This window comes from Paracoccidioides brasiliensis, assembly GCF_000150735.1.
Source record: "Paracoccidioides brasiliensis Pb18 unplaced genomic scaffold supercont2.7, whole genome shotgun sequence".
In the NCBI taxonomy this organism is placed as follows: domain Eukaryota; kingdom Fungi; phylum Ascomycota; class Eurotiomycetes; order Onygenales; family Ajellomycetaceae; genus Paracoccidioides; species Paracoccidioides brasiliensis.
The window spans coordinates 298,081-316,142 of NW_011371364.1; the positions used below are offsets into that span (position 1 = coordinate 298,081).

At 45.5% G+C, this 18,062-nt stretch overlaps 5 protein-coding genes across 5 annotated transcripts; 1 reads left to right on the forward strand and 4 right to left on the reverse strand.

Moving 5' to 3' along the window:
* Positions 1–941: 941 nt before the first annotated feature.
* On the forward strand, positions 942–3,580 carry PADG_11982 (dynamin-like GTPase VPS1; the record flags this gene model as incomplete). The annotated part of the gene is made up of 8 exons (XM_010763273.1): positions 942–967; positions 1,037–1,106; positions 1,200–1,294; positions 1,373–2,126; positions 2,193–2,834; positions 2,919–3,186; positions 3,264–3,348; positions 3,412–3,580. 8 exons carry the CDS (start codon positions 942–944, stop codon positions 3,578–3,580), a joined length of 2,109 nt encoding a protein of 702 aa, XP_010761575.1.
* Positions 3,581–5,396: 1,816 nt separating this feature from the next.
* Positions 5,397–7,646, reverse strand: PADG_05790 (uncharacterized protein; the record flags this gene model as incomplete). Its single annotated transcript, XM_010762913.1, has 7 exons — positions 5,397–5,521; positions 5,686–6,097; positions 6,227–6,725; positions 6,787–6,871; positions 6,964–7,011; positions 7,039–7,159; positions 7,341–7,646. 7 exons carry the CDS (start codon positions 7,644–7,646, stop codon positions 5,397–5,399), a joined length of 1,596 nt encoding a protein of 531 aa, XP_010761215.1.
* Positions 7,647–10,600: 2,954 nt separating this feature from the next.
* On the reverse strand, positions 10,601–10,929 carry PADG_05792 (uncharacterized protein; the record flags this gene model as incomplete). The annotated part of the gene is made up of 2 exons (XM_010763114.1): positions 10,601–10,666; positions 10,771–10,929. 2 exons carry the CDS (start codon positions 10,927–10,929, stop codon positions 10,601–10,603), a joined length of 225 nt encoding a protein of 74 aa, XP_010761416.1.
* Positions 10,930–11,617: 688 nt separating this feature from the next.
* Positions 11,618–12,069, reverse strand: PADG_05793 (uncharacterized protein; the record flags this gene model as incomplete). Its single annotated transcript, XM_010763115.1, has 2 exons — positions 11,618–11,797; positions 11,980–12,069. The coding sequence occupies 2 exons, from the start codon at positions 12,067–12,069 to the stop codon at positions 11,618–11,620; spliced, it is 270 nt and encodes an 89-aa protein (XP_010761417.1).
* A 1,986-nt stretch (positions 12,070–14,055) lies between these two features.
* PADG_05794 (uncharacterized protein) lies at positions 14,056–15,562 on the reverse strand (the record flags this gene model as incomplete). The annotated part of the gene is made up of 5 exons (XM_010762914.1): positions 14,056–14,429; positions 14,537–14,604; positions 14,681–15,060; positions 15,162–15,229; positions 15,292–15,562. The coding sequence occupies 5 exons, from the start codon at positions 15,560–15,562 to the stop codon at positions 14,056–14,058; spliced, it is 1,161 nt and encodes a 386-aa protein (XP_010761216.1).
* Positions 15,563–18,062: the final 2,500 nt, after the last annotated feature.

Here is an 18,062-nt window from a genome sequence, read left to right on the forward strand (position 1 = left end):
TCTTTGGGACCCCTGGTAGTTTAGCTTATGTCCGTGGACCCAGATGGAGGCTTCGTGGGAATAGCACTTAAAAGCCTGCCGCTTTTGTTTTTTTACGTAGTGTAAGTTTTCATAAAGCCCCCTTTGTGGGTTGTTTTATTGGTGGATTTATCTAGATGCGCGTCCTGATCGCACGGATCATATGACAGAAAATACAACTGAATATCTCCCATCTCGTTGTAGACGGTGTTGCATGATAGGCCGCACTGTCAAGCGGAAAGTGTGTGTATGACCGTCTCAGTGTACTCAGGACGCTAATCATTAATACCGTGACTTGGGTATCATCTGTCTCCATAGATCCATCCTGTGCCAGGTGTGAACGGAGGGTGCACTATCTCTTTGTCAAGGACGATGTAAGTAGTATGGTTTCATCTATACTGTCTGTGTGCTTTGGTATTTATCATAGAGCTATCCAAACACCCCCTGCGGACTTGACTCTTTTCATTGGAACGCTTGCTCTTTGGAGGTCCCCGTTCAGATATATGGGAGATGTGATTGCGTGAATCGTCTTGGGGGCCGGGGGAGCTGGACAGTAATAGCTGTAAAGGCAATGACGCGCGGCCGTCTTAGCCATTTCCTGTGATCTTCCCGCGTAGTTCGTTCCCACGATAATATTTGCGAGAAATGCGGATGCCTTAAGTATCTGGACGTTTGTTTGAAAAGCATTTCCAGCGGCTGGGTGGCTTAGTCATCCGCCAGCCCGACCATGGGGGAGGGCCACGGTAGCGCGATAACTATGCAACATTCATTTCTCTGTCTTCCTTCTAGACGGCTCACTACACACACCTCCAACACCTCCACACGTCGCAGATACTCTGCTGTCCTCTGCCGTCCTCTGCCGAGTTATCACTTGTATTCGCTGGCTGAGTTCCTACGAGGCAAAGGCTCCTTCTCTGCCCGACATGTCGGCGCCCCAAACTGGTTACTCGTGCGTCTCCAAACACCTGTGATAGATGACCGCTCAAGATGCTAGATTGCTAACCTTGCGCTCGAATAGAATAAATGTTAATGACCCCACCCTTATTTCGCTGGTAAATAAGCTTCAGGATGTCTTCACGACAGTTGGTGTATGTCTTTCCTTCCCCCGCGCATTCATATTGGGCGACCTCTGGAGGCTAGACACTGGCACTGACACACCCCCTTGGGGAACGCCGATTTAGGTACAAAACCCCATTGATCTTCCTCAAATAGTGGTCGTTGGTTCACAGTCCAGCGGAAAGAGCTCAGTGCTGGAGAATATCGTTGGAAGGGACTTGTGAGTTGGCTATTACTAAATGTTTTCTTATCTCTCCAGCGACGGGCCCCACTGACCGGAGATGAACCGCAAAATTAGTCTGCCTAGAGGTTCCGGAATCGTAACTCGACGGCCCCTTGTTCTACAACTTATCAACAGGCCTTCTTTAGTGAAACCACAGGCCAACGGGGTGAAGGAAGAGAAGCTCGAGACCACCGATAAGGAGGCTAATCTGGACGAGTATGGCGAATTCCTGCATATCCCTGGGCAAAAGTTTTACGATTTCAACAAGATCAGAGATGAGATTGTTCGTGAGACTGAGCAGAAGACTGGGCGCAATGCGGGCATTTCACCAGTACCGATCAATCTGAGGATCTACTCCCCAAACGTCCTGACACTCACCCTCGTCGATCTGCCCGGCTTAACCAAAGTCCCGGTCGGAGATCAACCCAAAGATATCGAGAAGCAAATACGAGATATGGTATTAAAGCATATTAGCAAGTCAAATGCCATTATCCTTGCCGTCACTGCTGCGAACCAGGATCTTGCCAACTCCGACGGCCTGAAACTTGCCCGAGAGGTCGATCCCGAAGGCCAACGCACCATTGGTGTGCTTACAAAAGTAGATCTTATGGACACAGGAACGGACGTGGTGGATATTCTTGCTGGCAGAATTATTCCCCTGCGTCTGGGCTACGTACCCGTCGTCAACCGCGGGCAAAGGGATATTGAGAATAAACGACCCATTTCCTATGCGCTGGAGCATGAGAAGAATTTCTTCGAGAACCACAAGGCTTATCGGAATAAGTCGTCATATTGTGGAACGCCATATCTTGCCCGGAAATTGAATTTGGTATGCTTGCAGTTCAGAAGGATAATGAGCTCTTATACGCCCTTGGAAGCTAACACTGATATGTAGATTCTCATGATGCACATTAAACAAACCCTTCCTGACATCAAAGCTCGTATCGCCTCTTCTCTCCAGAAATACACCACCGAGCTCGCCCAACTTGGCGACTCCATGCTCGGAAACAGCGCAAACATCATCCTCAACATCATCACGGAATTCAGCAACGAATATCGGACAGTGCTGGATGGCAATAACCAGGAATTATCCAGTGTCGAGCTTTCGGGAGGGGCGCGTATTAGTTTTGTCTTCCATGAACTCTACTCCAACGGCGTCAAGGCAGTCGATCCATTCGACCAGGTTAAAGATATCGACATTCGCACCATCCTCTACAACTCCTCCGGCTCCTCTCCGGCCCTATTCGTCGGTACCACCGCCTTCGAACTTATTGTCAAACAGCAAATTAAGAGACTGGAGGACCCAAGCTTGAAATGCGTGTCGTTAGTTTATGACGAACTCGTAAGGATTCTGGGACAGCTGCTCAGCAAGCAACCGTTCCGTAGATATCCGCAACTCAAAGAGAAGTTCCATAGTGTTGTCATTGCGTTTTTCAAGCAGGCTATGGACCCGACGAACAAATTGGTCAGAGATCTGGTGGCGATGGAGTCGTGCTACATCAATACTGGGCACCCGGATTTTTTGAATGGACATCGGGTTAGTTTTTATACAATAACTTCCCCCCCCCCCTCCCTCTTTTCTCCCGGTATCAACTTCCTGCTGACCATTCTTTATTATTAGGCGATGGCTATCGTTAATGAACGACACGCTGCCTCCAGGCCAACTCAGGTCGATCCCAAGACGGGGAAACCCCTCCCGCCCTCAGCAGTACCTCCACGATCGGCAAGCCCGTCGCTTGATCCCATGTCAGACGCCAACGGAGGGTTCTTCGGCAGCTTCTTTGCGTCTAAGAATAAGAAGAAGATGGCGGCAATGGAGCCTCCACCGCCCACCCTTAAGGCGTCCGGGACTTTGTCTGAGCGGGAGAATTCGGAGGTCGAGGTTATTAGTATGTGGTGCTCCAATGTTTATCTATTACGGTTGTAGACATATTCCGGGTTTATGTACTAACGACGACTCAAACAGAACTCCTGATAAACTCATATTATAACATCGTCAAGAGAACCATGATCGACATGGTCCCCAAGGCAGTTATGCTTAATCTTGTCCAGTATGTTTTCCGTTGCTCTTTTCCTTTCTCTCTTCCCACACTCAAACTAATCTGCACGTACAGGCACACCAAAGATGAAATGCAACGCGAGCTCCTTGCCCAGATGTACCGATCCGAGGAATTCGACGACCTCCTCCGCGAAAGTGAATATACCATCCGCCGACGAAAGGAATGCCAGCAAATGGTGGAGAGCCTTACGAGGGCGAGTGAGATTGTTAGCCAAGTCCAGTAGAAGTGGCTCTGGGTTGTTGGTGTTGGTTATAGGAGTAGTAACGTAAAATCCACAAGCGAGCGCAAAGACCGAATTTTATATTTATTTTGCAACTAACTAGATTTTAACCCGACCTATTTACGCTCAAACAACCGCTAATTAAATTTAAATGAAATTATACTAGGATTAGGGACATCTTGTTCCTTCTATTGCCTGTGAGAACCACAATTGCTCTCACTGAGGTGGTGGAGTTTTTTTTGTGAGTATGACATGGGCGCTGGGGCAGAGAGGGTGCAGACGATTGAATGAATATTGGACTCTTTCAACAGGCTGAGCGGGCGGAATAGCGGGCTCAGCAGCCTTTTCTCTAGTTAGGCCTCCTCTGCGTTGAATTCAGCGGCTAGATCTTGTATGCTTTTACTTCTCTTTCTCATTTGCAGCAAATATATTCTGATACTGCTTTTTCATAATAGTGAGGTTGATCATTCTGTACTTGCAGATCTTATTATTTTAATCAATATCTTTCATTAACTCAAAGTTATCAAGTCTTTGTTGTATATAATTCTTGATTTTATTTTTCTGCGGATATAACTAATGAGAATTATTAAATATTTTGAAAATTTTGTAAGTTATCATTATGTTTTAACTAAATAATTACGTATTCTAATATTAAATTAACTAGTTGATTTTAAAGTTTTTTTATTATTAGAGCATATTTTCAATAATAAAATTTTTCTACGTAATTTATATATATATATATATATTTAACTTTATAATTATAAACTTATTATATTAACTAATATTAGTATAAAAAAGTAAAAAATAAAAAAATAAAAAATAATTATAAATCAATATTTTTATTGTTATTTTGTTGCTGTTAATTATAATTTATTTGTCAAATAGCTGTCTGTTCCTACAGAAGGGAAACTTTTTAATAAGTGTGAAAATAAATTGTTTATTATTATTGTTTTGTTGGGCTCCGGCCTCTGGTGCTATCGGAGCTTTATTCCCCCGCTCCGATTTATAATTTCCATTCTCTCCTCTTCTACGCTAGTCCTATGTTGGACACACTAGCCTCACTTAGGCCTAGCTCATACCTGGCTATATATATTATTATGTACAGAAGCTCTCATTATATAGAACATAACGATCGCTTCGCTTTTACGCGATCTCAAGAACATTACTTGATCTTTATTATAATAATAAAACTAATTGTATAAATATAATGACAGAGAATAAAAAAATTATTACTGATAGCTTTTTTTTAATTATTTTTTATTATTTTTTTAATAACCTATTCCATATTGTTAATAAGAAGGCCGGCTCACTTGCGGTTAGATTGACAGAAAAAAAAATAACTCAACACTTTTCAAGCTCCTCAGGCCGCACTGCCGCCTCAAGGAGCCTCGTATGGCGCAGATGGATGTTATATCGATACTAGCAGTCCTTGTTCTTGCCCACTTGATTATCTAGCTCGCACCCAAGCATCAAAATCTCTTCAGGGGCAGGAGATTCGACAGGAGAAGTTACCGCTGTGTCTAAAGCTTAGAGCTGAAGGAGGTCGACCGGTCATGCTGAAACAGCGCCGAGTGCCGGAAAGCATAGGTTCACTCCATATGGACCTTCCTCAAATCAACAGTCAAAAATGGCGACGAAAGTCCCTGAAATATCAACCTCGTTGACCAGGACGGAACACGAATGGCACTTCACGCGTATACATGTATACATGTATTACCCGCATAAAAAGTGTGTGAGCATATGTATGTATATGGCGTCAGCTCGTACTGGAATCACAAAACTCCGATTTCTGTCAAGGCAAACCAATTCTCCCAGGGTGTCAAAATGCACCTTTGGCATAAGAAGTGTCCGTGCCCAGGACTGCGCATCCAGCATCGGTTTCCCCCGAGGGCAGGATGGTGATTTTCGGGTCATTTTTAAAAGCGAGGGCGGTGAACTTTTGAGCTGGTTCCAGTATGCCACCGTCAGCGCAGCGTTTATAAATTTAATAAAAATGACAGCTCCTCTAAAATACGGAGAGGTGCAAACAAGCGAGGGAAAAGCGTTGTGAAGATGCCAAAGCAGAAAAGAACAAGCGGAGAAAGAAAGAAAAAAGATATTTGACTTACGTTGCTCTTCTGCAGTATACTTAGGCCATCCCAACTCATCCAGACCACTTTGAGGATTCCTTGCGAACATTGCCCATGCATGCACCATATACGACGAGACTTCTCGCTCGGATTCTGTATTCCTAATACCTCCACTGACATCTTCCGCTGTTTCAAACACCTGTCCTACGTCCGTTCCATGGTATGCTCCGCTTCCTGGATACATGGTAGTATTGGGCCATTCGCCATAATATCGGTATCTCCAAACAGGAACACGGTGGCTGGCTCGATAGCCTGCCGTACGGTCCCCAGCGCAGGTGAAACCGGCAAGATTCAACAGGTGCCACTGCGTATCTGTCAGGGTTAAGTTGGTAGCAAATGCGGAGATTCTGTAAAATCCAGCTTCATAATCTGCATTACCAACCAGCATCGGCTTTTGGAGAGTATATTTTTTTTAGTATGATTCTTGTTTAGATTATGAAAATGAAAAAAAAGGAGTTTCTCCTGTACGTTTAACGGGTGGCCAAAGAAAAGAGGAGAAGGGGGTGGTTGTTTCGCTGACCAGTTTTGCAAATTTACCCTGGGCAGATAGTGCCTCATAATCGGAGAACACTATCATATTGTCAACGGTGGGATGGAACACAGGCTGCGCAAGGGCTTTACTAGGCTCCGGAGGAACCTTCGTGACTGTATCCAGAATTTCGGACGGACTCTTCGATCTCATACAATCTAAGACATCGCCACGACCGCCGCATCCAAGCGCTAACGCTGCCGTATACCAATACCTTGCCGACTGCTTCATCGTATTCGGCTTCATGCTAAGCGCGGTTCCAGCCATCGAAATTAGGCCGCTAACAATTGGGTCATTGGTATATGCATACGAGTAGTAGTCCACTGCCACACCACCGGCAGACTGTCCAAAAATGGTGATGCACTCTGGGTCTCCTCCGAAGCCAGCAATATTATCACGAATCCACTCTAGAGCCATGCGCTGGTCAAGCAAACCAACATTTTGTGGCTGCCCAGGGGCTCCGGAGAAACCGAAGATATTCAAGCGATAGCTATTGATGAAATGTTAGGAGGAAGTTCTGAATTTTACGGCTGTGATGAGTTCTTTCATACCCTATGGAGACAACAACGACGTCTTCTTGGTCTGCAATGTATTGTCCTTGGTAGAATTTATTGTTGATACTACCCGCAGTGAATCCTAATGCTGAATGTCAGAAGCTCGTTTCAGATAGTAATGTTGAAAGGAGACTGGAGTGCAGAAGCGCTTAAGCCGTGGTAGATATCACTCACTTCCGCCATGGATCCAGACCACAACAGGCTTCTTTGACGCACTTGTTGCTTTGGACTAAACATCCAGTTTCAGACAGTCTTCGCTTTGTTCATTGCCAGTTTGGCCAGCGAAATTCGCGATAATTGTCTTCTGTATATTCGTGGCATTTGGATACTCCACTGGCTGTGACGGGTTTTGAGGGCAGTCTCTTGAATCCTGATTAGTAGTTAAAACACATCACGTATCAAGTATCATGAAAAACTCAGCAGAGTCTTTTATCTAAAACGTACGGAGACTATAAGCTCACAGGGAGTGATAGCCCTTGAGTTAGAAGAGACAAAATTGAAAACTATTTAGAGCATGGCTTGAACCGGGGGGTCGAAATGTCGACACGTACAAAACTCAACGCTTCAAAGAACTGATCTGAAGTGTATGCCAATGGCTTTGCAAAACGAAGACTGCCCACCGGAGACTGAGCATATCTGATACCAAGATATTCGATCACATCAGGACGCGATGGCGATTTGTGGCCTCTAATCAGGCCGCTGGAAGTGGACGTTGTATCGCCAAAACCAAACGACACACCCTCGTGCAAAAGGCCGCAAACGACCAAGATACGACCAAGAGCCTTTGGAAGCGAAATGAACGACTTAATTGTGACCAAGAGATTAACCCCGCTTGAAGGGCCACCTGGCGCGGCCATAGGGAGCTAATAATGGCATGAAATTGCAGTCGAGAATTGTAAAAACAGGACCGCGAACCTCCTGGAGATTGTGGAAATCTAGTTAAACCTGGATCAGCATTCTGGTGATAATCTCCCCACCTCGCACTATTTTAGAGCAGCATCGTGCAGCATCGTGGGTTCAGAGATACTTCGACGTTAATCTTTCCTTGCACCGTTTCTTGTTACAAGAACCAACCCCTTGCTCTGCGACAGTTCAATATTAATCATTGTTCCTCTACAAACATGGCTCAACATAAGCTTTCCCTATCTAGCATTGTACAAGTTTGATCTGCAGACCCTTAACTATATCAATCATGGCTTGTTCTGAGAGTAAATGGCACTCTGTACCTTTCATCACGTGATGAATATACCTCCGTATAATGGTCGTCCCCGTAGTTAGCAAACCTTTGCACTCGGCCAAGCTTGCCACTCTGTCAAAATGTAGTTACTGTATTCATTTATGCTTCGCGTATGGACGTTTGCGGGGATTGCCTCTAACCGTTCCTCAGCAGTCTGGGATTTCTTCTGACGATTCTATGAAGGCGATCGATCACCTTTCAGCTTGACATGAGAGCCCCCTTTTGAGCAGCGGGCCATCCTATATGTTATATCGGATTGGTGTCACCGGCAATGTATCCGGCGTTAAGCACTCCGTGGAAAATCACCCGACAAAATAATCTTCCTTCGTGGGAGAGATCGCGAAGGAGATACATGTCTCATTATGGCTTCTCAAGAGAAAAGCTCGCCTATGGTTCCCTTCTTCCCAAGCATGGCGCTGAAGTGGATGCCACAGACAGTAATGGGAGAATTGCACTGAAGGGGACGTCTCTCTGGGGGTGTTTAGATACTCCTTTCGAAAAGCGCCGATCGATACTTGTACGATAACGAGAACCGGAGACCTGTTGATTTGTCCCGGCCAACTCGAAAAAACCAAAATTCATTGAGGCCCAATGAGCATTTCATACAGAGATCGAAAAATAAATAATTAATTAAAAAATTTAAAAATTTAAAAAAAAAAAATTTAAAAAAAAAAAAAAAAAAAAAAAAAAAAAAAAAAAACCATACCTGTACTAGAGATGGGCACATCTTTCCCGACAGTTAGCGGCGATGGGCGGGTAGTGCCATTCGTAATGGCTATCTACCAGAGTGAGTGGCAAAGGCTGGACACAAGGGGTAGTTATTTAATTTGGCGGCCATCATTGGGTATACCCAGTCTGCCAATCCTGAAAGGGATCAAAGAATCCAAGGCCATTCCCAAGCACCCCACGCCGAGAAGCAGTTGATCACCTATTCCGTCGACCAGTTTGTCTTCCTACCAGAGGATAAGGCCTTAGACCCGCAGAAGTTGCACGTTTAGAATACGAAATGGTCAGGGACGGCTGGGATAGCCTCTCATATTCAATTATCCTTCAGTTCTACGAGATCTAGGACGCAAATAAAACGCTGGATTATGAGCTTTTCAACCAGGATGATCGATTACTTGCAGAGGAACACAATGAGAATTTGATCAAATGACTGAAATTGAAAATTGAAAGTTTCAATGAGCAGAGGAGCGTTCTGAAGTGAAGTCGATCAGTGCTCGAGAACTTCAATGAAAGGCTGCGATCATGACAAAAAGATCTCGAGACATGGCCGCCTCAACCCGCCTGCCAAAAATGGTGCCGAAGAATACCTTGAGTGAGATAGCCATATTTATACGCACCCCGTACATAGTTATCAAAGTTGGTTGTCAAGACTGTTTGTTGTCACCTAGCAGACTCGGGAACAGCCAGGCAGCTGAGCTGAAAGGTGCCCAGATTATAGCGGTTAACTAATTGACACCCGAGTGGAGACTCGCTATTCACAGACAACCAGGAGAGCGCAAATGAATAATCCAGAGTAGGCAAGAAGAATAAATATTTTTTAATATTATATGCAGAGTTCATCTAATTCAATTACTTAAGCTATAGATCTGCTGATCAAAAGATGTTAAATGACTATACATAGTGCTGCTATTCTGGCAAAGAAATACGTAATTAGCTAATGAGGAGTGAAGAGAAAATAGAAGAAAGATCATGTATATGTAACTAGCTCAGGAAGACGTTTTGAGAGTTAAAGAAGAAAGAGATTGTGTACACAGTCTCAATAAAGAGAAAGATGAGATGAGAGAGAGAATCCTGACTCTCATTCCAAAAATATGCAGCATCACGGTGTAGTTAGTATATGTGAAAGCTGATTTATAAATAATTCTTAATTCAGATCAATCTACTTTTCCTTTGTCCTATTTTGTTATAAATAAACATGTAGAAATGAGGAGGAGGTTGACTCACTGATTTATTAATGTGACTTGCTTAATATAGTTTCATTGAACATCTTCATCCCATTTTACCCATATTTATTCTTACATCTCTTTGTCTGTGTCAATTTACCTATTGCTGACAATTCTTGCAGACTTAGACACCACCTGATGCGAGACTAAAACTTCCTCGACGCATAATTAATAGAAATTCTGATAAAACAATTGTGGTTCAAACACGAGCACTTATTTCCTCCTATCTCTCCACGGATTGACAAGTTCCATCTTCCAAGGTCTTCTACCAACCACCTATGGCACATATTAATTCCAGAGTTCAGTTGAAGGATGATCTTCCTGGCCTGCAGATTAAACTAGTGTACATACATAGTTCCATGTATTTATAGAAAAACCTGCAAGCAATTTGTATAGCTAGCGTGGGATCCACGTCCAGGGGGATAGATATCCCAACCCATCCAGAGCAACAGCTCGCCAGCGAGACGGAAAAAGAAACAAACATCTCCTGCCACTATCTCCATCTCCACTCCTGCAGGCTCTTTTCCATCCATATCGGTCATTCCCCATCCTTAAAAAACTCGAGATGCGGAACTCTCCCAGCAATAGGCTTGTTTTTCGTTGGACTTGGCTCCCGATTTCGCTGTTAACCGTGGATGCCCACCCTTTCAGGGTCCTTGCAAACAGCAGTACCCTGCCATTCTCGATTCGCCTGCCAATTCTGTTATTCAACGTGTGTCTCTTTTCGTATTTCCTTTGGTATATTGACTTATGCGGAGTAACGGATGGAAAGGTGATGATATTGGCTCTACTTACAAGATCCCATTCGCAAATTAGACCGGGGCAGCAATCCGTTGGCCACTGGCATGCCCTGCCAGCACGGTAGCATGTCGCAATTAAAGGCTCATCAGCGTCGACGACAGTTTCGAGTTTAGATTTGGGCTTTCCAGGTGCGGCGATGGCAGCGCTGAGCATGGTGAGGATGGTGACAATGCTGTAAGACTTCATTGATTTTATCTGGAACCAGCAGATTTAATGTGAATGGGGAAACACTTCAACTTCTGATGTGCCTACCAAGACAAGCACGCACACGATAGAAATATTATGTATATCAAACTGTTTGGAGAATCGTTCTTGATCAGACGTGGAAGTAACTGGGATATATCTCCTTAAATACCTTTTCACAGCCCATCAGACTTTGGGGAAGTGGTTAAAGGGTTTGAGGCATGGTGATACCCTTTGTTCAGACAATGAAGCCAGCAACAAAGCACGATCCTTCAATCAACAATGACAATTCAAGATCTCCCAAAACACTTTACCTGATTTTATCCACCAGAAAGGGAGCAGAATGAATGAACCTAGTCTTCCAGGGTTAGAATACCACCTGAGAATGAGCGTTTTTATGTTCACATCTAAGTAACCAGACTGAGTTGCCTGTGAGTTTGATGGAGTAGTGCCATCCTTCATTGATTCAAGAAGAAATATTGAAACAGAACAAACAAAACTCACATGGAGCATGAAGACAAAAAAATTCTCTGAAAAAAGCCAGTATCCCCACTTTTTCCCCCAGATTGCCCGCCTGGTTCAATCTATGCTTAGTACACGAGTTACCCAGTCCAGAATCAGCTTCTTGTACTGCCTGTCGCTTGCGGGGGAACCCCTCCTACGTCTTGATTTCCAGCCTCAGCTTTGCACCGTATCGCTCTGATCCCGTCATACACATGGGGAGAAGATAAAATGCCGCATTCCAATCAACAGGAGCCCCAATCCTCAGCGCGGTTCTGCCTGGAGAGCCTTTCTCGCCTCTGCTCTTCAACTGGCCTGCACTTGCCGAGATCCCATTCTATGAACTTTATATTAGGAGGCTGTTCCTCCCTCTATACCTATACACCCAGGCATATGTACGTATTGCCCTAGCAATCCTCACGAAGGGGGATACCACTTACTACGTACCACCAGCTACACTCAGGCCCCGGCAACAGTCGTCGTAATATCCGCAAGGTGTGTGTCCACGGCGGTGCATACTCTTTTGAGTCCACGATGTGCTGTCTCAGATGTGGGCATAGCCATCGCGCCCATGGCCAGTGCGATGAGAAGATTCAGGTGAAGATTCATCGTGGGTCCAGGGGGTGGATGGATGGATGGATGGATGGATGGATGGAAGGGTTTAAATTATAGACTTGAGCTTTGAGTTGACATGGGGAATGAAGTGAAAGAGCAATTTGTTTGAGAAAGGAGAGAAGCGACAGACGAGGAAAACCCCATTCTTAAGTATCCATTTTTTGCGGATGGGAGATGAGAGAGTTGTGGATTGGAGGCTCTCAGGATGTCGGCTAACCTATGTGGCGTATACTCGCGCTCGAATGATTCGACAAAGAGGTATATAGGAAGCAGGAGGTAAAATATCGGATGGAGAAGAGAAGATCACAAAGATCTAAAAGGATGTTAATTAAAATTGCCCTTTGTCATGCACTCTCGCATGCTTACTTTCTGACACCTATCATCAAGACTGCTGAAGACAACAAACCATCATCAATTTGATTTCCTGCTAAATGGGTAGAAATACATCACACATACAACAGTGCCCGGCCCCTGATCAATCTCATAGATAAATTAGTTGCCATGTCAGATCATAAGTGAAAAGGGAATATACAGCAAGTTGGGGGCATCGGCACACATCAAAAAGCGTATGCATGCACCCGCGCCCCACGACGTCGTGGCCCCCAACCACCTCCAGAATTAGATCTTTTGGCGGTCGCGCCGTCTATGCGCAACTACAGATGCGACTCTGGATAACTTTACGGACGACGAGCTGAAGCAGCACATCTCGCGACTGGAGGAGATGACTCTGCGCGCCAGTGAGGGGTTGAAATACTGGCTCAAGCGCCGTGATGCGCAGATTGGAGAGAAGGAAGCGTTCCGAGGACGTTATTGAGAACTTGGGGAAACATGCTCGGCAGGTGGAGAAACAGTTTTCTGCTAAACGGTGGGGGTTGGGCCGCCGGGGGGGCGGCTCATCAACTTCTCGGGGAAGTGATGCAGAAAGAAGGGAGCGACTATGAGTGAGATACTTGATGCAATTGCTGGTGCCCATGCTTGATATACGCATATATATCTTCATACGTCGCCAGGGCCCACCCTGAGTGGATTGCATTCAATGGATTCATTTCATCCAGTCACATCATCCCCCATCATATGGGCTTCACGGAAAGGATAGGCGGAACGGGTCCGACGGCGAGGAGGGTCGGAGATGAAAGACTTGAGCAGGAATGCTGCCCTTTTCTTTTCTTGCTCCTCTTTATCTCTCTCTTAACGGGAAACTCTCTTACATAACCCCCCACCCCTTTTGCTTTCTCTTACTGTGTGAGCGGTCCTCCTTCCACACCGGCTCCCCGAAATCAACAACCAACCCACTTAGTAGTATCTGTGTCTTGTTTCTCGAATGCCTCAATTTCCGAATCCCAAATCGCAAGCTTTCCAACCCCAGATACAAATGCCGGGAGTACAGGGCTGTGGCACAACCCGCATCCTGTACCTCCGAAGAATCGGAAGCCGTTGTGTCAAACGAGGCGCAGAAGGGGTAATATTGTTCTGCACATGTCCTTTGAGAATCTGGCAGTTACATGCATGACATGATGCCTTTTAAGAGGAGAAATCTCTGGAGTTGACAAAGGGACGAAGAAATTCATTGTAGATTGTATATTGTCACATTGACGGAGGGGCAACAACATCACTCATTATGTTAAAAGAGCATCTGCATGAAGCAAACCAACCAGGGAAATTGGGGGTATTGTAAGAGGAGATGAACAATGGTATAATGTGAATGGACACAAGGGGACCAAAAAAAAAAAAGAAAGAAAGAACAAAAGAATAAAAGAATAAAAAAAAAGCGCTTGGGATTCCACCCTCTGGTCTCGAGATATGGCCGTAACTATTCGTAAGAAAGAAATCAAACGGTAGATATCACGCGAAAAGAAAGGGGGAAAAACCTTTTCCAACGCCACATAATTCCATTCGATTACCCGTAAATATTGGTACCAAAACAGAAAACCCACTCGTCAAGAATTCAACATATGGATGTAGAAGTTTTAGCTGACGTCATCACATGTTCCGGTTGTGCTCCCCCAACAAATTAACCGATAGAATATCATGTTCGCTGTCGTTTACAGGGAATCGCTTGCGTTTCGCTGATGACGCTGTTTCCATGGCCTCGGTTTTTTGACTATCGATTTCCATATCCATCCAGGACAAGTCGCTGCGTGCGGAAGTGGCTGGGTTAATAACGCGACTGAGATCATTCATAGACATGCTATGAGGCAAGGGGAGATTGCGGCATGTGGACTGAGTGCGGGAGGGGTTGGAGGAGAGGAAAGGGAAGATTATGGACAGCGGCTGGCGGATCATGGGGAGACAGGCGCATATTATGCCCGTGTTGCATTCAACGACGCTCCAAATTGTGGCGGGAATCGCGGTCCCTGTATGATGACGCTGCTTGTTAGAGTTTGGAAGGGATGGTGGAATAGGTGAGCAAAGTGTGTCTAGGGGTTAGGATGTGGTAATCACCACAGGAGGTAACACTGACAGGTTAAATCATTCATGGTGGAAGAAGAAGCGACTGTTGTAGCTCTGATGATGCTGGTAACGCAAACGCTGAAAGTTTTGCAATTATGAACGAGTCAGTATCGTATCTGTTGGCAAGGGGGGACGAGAAGTCATCTCCACTCACAATGCTCCTAGTGAGAAAACTAATACCAGCGCAAACTTATCTCGGCAGCGGAGCTGGAGCCGCAGGACTTCTTGCAAGGGAAGAATTAATATCAAGATATCCGTGATGATATTGATAACGGAATATGAGAGCCAGAAAGCATGGTTGTCTGCGCAGCGAAAGGCGGGAATAGACTTGTCCCAGAACGCGGCCATGGGATGGCATTGCCAAATCGTTGCGAGCACAAACGCGGTTCCGCATGCTGCTATGAAGACATTGAGAGCAGTACAGGCCCAGCGAAAGTAGGCCTCAATATAGAAGATTCGCAAGTAGAGGAAAAGAATGGACATCTTGGTCAGGGTAATGACGATTTTGTAGAAGACTTGCGCCACATAAAACCACTGAATGTCATGGTACATTGCCCTGGTCAGTATCATTTCTCCAAGTCCAGCAGCGATTCAAGCTCCCAAACGAGAGAATACTATGCAAGTAAAATCCATACCTTGAGGGACATAATTATTTCATTTTCGGTCAAATCTATGGCATGTCTCCCGTACCCATTAGAGACGGCTATTTTGTGTTAGCTGTAAATCGAGGCAGCATAAAACTCGAGAACTGCGGAGACGACTCACCCATGTTTTCCGCGACTGTGAGAACGACAGAGTTGAGCTGTCCACGTTTGTTAGACACAAGGGGAAATCGCATCGCACTCGCAAAGGCAGAATAACCAACCAAGGCAGCAAAGATTGTATAATCGTCGATCCTAAATTCTCCCTTCACATATCTCCCTGCTAACCGAGCGACGACAAAGACACCGGCCACAACAACCATTACGGTGCTGACAATCCATAGGTCCCATCCTCGACTAGGAAGCCCTAGATTATAATTTTCAATACTTGACATTCCGGATGAATTGTGTCAACCCGCAACCCGGTGCAGGCTCAAGAAGGATAGGGCCGTCTGGCGGAGGCGGGAGGAGTGGTATCTTCGACCTTGATTATCATTTGGTACAAATTCCTATCAAGGAAAAAGAAAAAATCCAGAGAATCGCAATGCACTCACTGAGAAGAGTAAAACCTCAGCCGCATTATTTGGACTCTCTGTTGTTGGTGACGCAAAATAATCGGGGTGACCAAAATCCCGAGCAACAACAGCTGGCGGATATTCAGCCACAACTGAAATAGTACTACACCGGAGGTGTGATCGATATTTTCAAAGAGCCGACGCAAGCTCATTTTTGTATGAGCTCTCTCGCCCGAAGGTGGTCAGTATTCTGGTAAAGCATTTTTTTTAAAGTTACTCTATAAATATCGACGAGCGGCCCACCGGAATTTGGGCCCATCGGAGCAAGGAATGCCATGCAATGGCACATGGCATGTTGTCAGCAATCCCGGTTAGTGATGTCATCCACGGTTGGTCCCCCCACCCAGGCACTTATATATACTGATACAATAAAAGGGGGGGGGTGGGATCCGGCATTGATCGCACAACACTCGTTGCGGTCTCTGGCTGCATGATATGCCAACTGAGCTATGCAGTTGACAGTGCTTGCCTATACAAGGTTTCGCATGCAGAGGGATAAAGAGGAGAAAAGCGACATGAGAACACGAAATGAATCAGTAACTCGATGAAGAGCGGTTTCGTCGTCTGTGCGGAAACACCGGCTCCCGTCGAGAAGTGCGTTTCACGTTCATGTTTGGCTAGCGAGGGCCATGTAACAGATCAAGCTGAGCGATCAGCGCGAAGTGAAGTCTCGTCATTGCCAGTCATAATTGGTGCTTGGCGATGATTTGTCGTTAGAAGAAGAGCGTTCGGACTCGTGCTTCATGTGATTGTGTACATCTATTTTTAGGGGCGGATTCATTAAATGTTGGGGAAATAAAAAATAATTAAACACAGAGAGCGAGAAGGGGATAGATAGGGGCCCATTTGCGATCATAACCACACTTCATGTTTGGTTATGTAATCTGGCAGACGGCAACTAACATAATCAATAAGCGAGTCGGCCACATAAGCAAGTCAGCCACTTTTCATCTCATCTCAGAACAACATCTTTATCATCAAAAATGCCAACCACACAAAGAAATAAAGCCTTTACTCAGGAAGGAAGGCTTCTTTTAGCCATTCAAGCATTTAAAAATGGTCAAATTTCAAGTGTATGAGCTGCAGCAAAGTTGTATGATGTTCCACATTCCATCTTAGGTGATTGGGTACATGGTCATACAGCACGCATTAACACTCCCCCAAAGAACCAGAAACTTAGTCTTACAGAGGAAGAATCTCTTGTTCAATGGATTCTGGCCATGGATGAGTGAGGTCTGCCACCCCAGGTTGCAGCTGTATGAGAAATGGCCAATCTCCTTCTTACCAGTCAGGGATTCAACCCCCCACCCACAGTGGGTGAAATGCTGGGTATGAAACTTTGTCAAATGCCATGAAGAGCTGAAATCCAAGTTCTCCCGCAAGTATGACCATCAATGTGCACTATGTGAGGATCCTGAGATTATCCATGGGTGGTTTAGGCTTGTACAAAACATCATTGCAAAGTATGGGATTCTGGAAGATGATATCTACAACTTTGATGAGACTGGATTTCAGATGAGGGTTATTGGGACTGCCAGAGTGGTTACTGGGTCTGAAAGAGCCAGGAATCCCAAGCTTGTACAGCCTGGAGATCAGGAATGGGTGACTGTCATTGCTGGAGTCAATGTCTCTGGCTGGGCTCTGCATACAATGATTATTCTCAAGAAAAAGATGCATCAGTCCTGTTGGTATGAGACTGAGGGACTGCCCAGGGATTGAGTGATTGGAGTCAGTGAGAATGGCTGGACAAATGACCAGCTGGGCTTGTACTGACTGAAAGAGGTGTTCAACAAGGAGACCCTACCCTGTATGAAGGGTACACACTGACTGTTGATTCTGGACTGGCATAGAAGCCATGCCTCTGCTGAATTTGATCAATTCTGCTCTGAGAATTAGATCATTGCTCTCTATATGCCACCTCATTCCTCTCATCTTCTCCAGTCATTGAATGTTGGCTGCTTCTCCCCTCTGAAAACAGTGTATGGACGACAGGTGGAGAATCAGATGCGGCTTGGGATCAATCATATTGACAAGGAGGAGTTTCTGGCCCTATATCCTGCAGCTCAGATGCAGGCCCTGACTGAGAACAACATCAAGGGTGGCTTCAGGGCAGCTGGATTGGTTCCGTATGACCCTGAGCAGGTTCTCTCACGCCTTAATACAACAATGCATACCCCCACCCCCCCCCCCCCCCCCCCCTGGGACCTCCCACAGAACCCGCGGGATCTGGGACCCAACACCCATAGAAAGGGTATCCAATTGGTATAGCCGGAAAGGGAGAGGCAGAAAAAAAAAGCAGAGGCGAAGGAAGGAGCCGCCG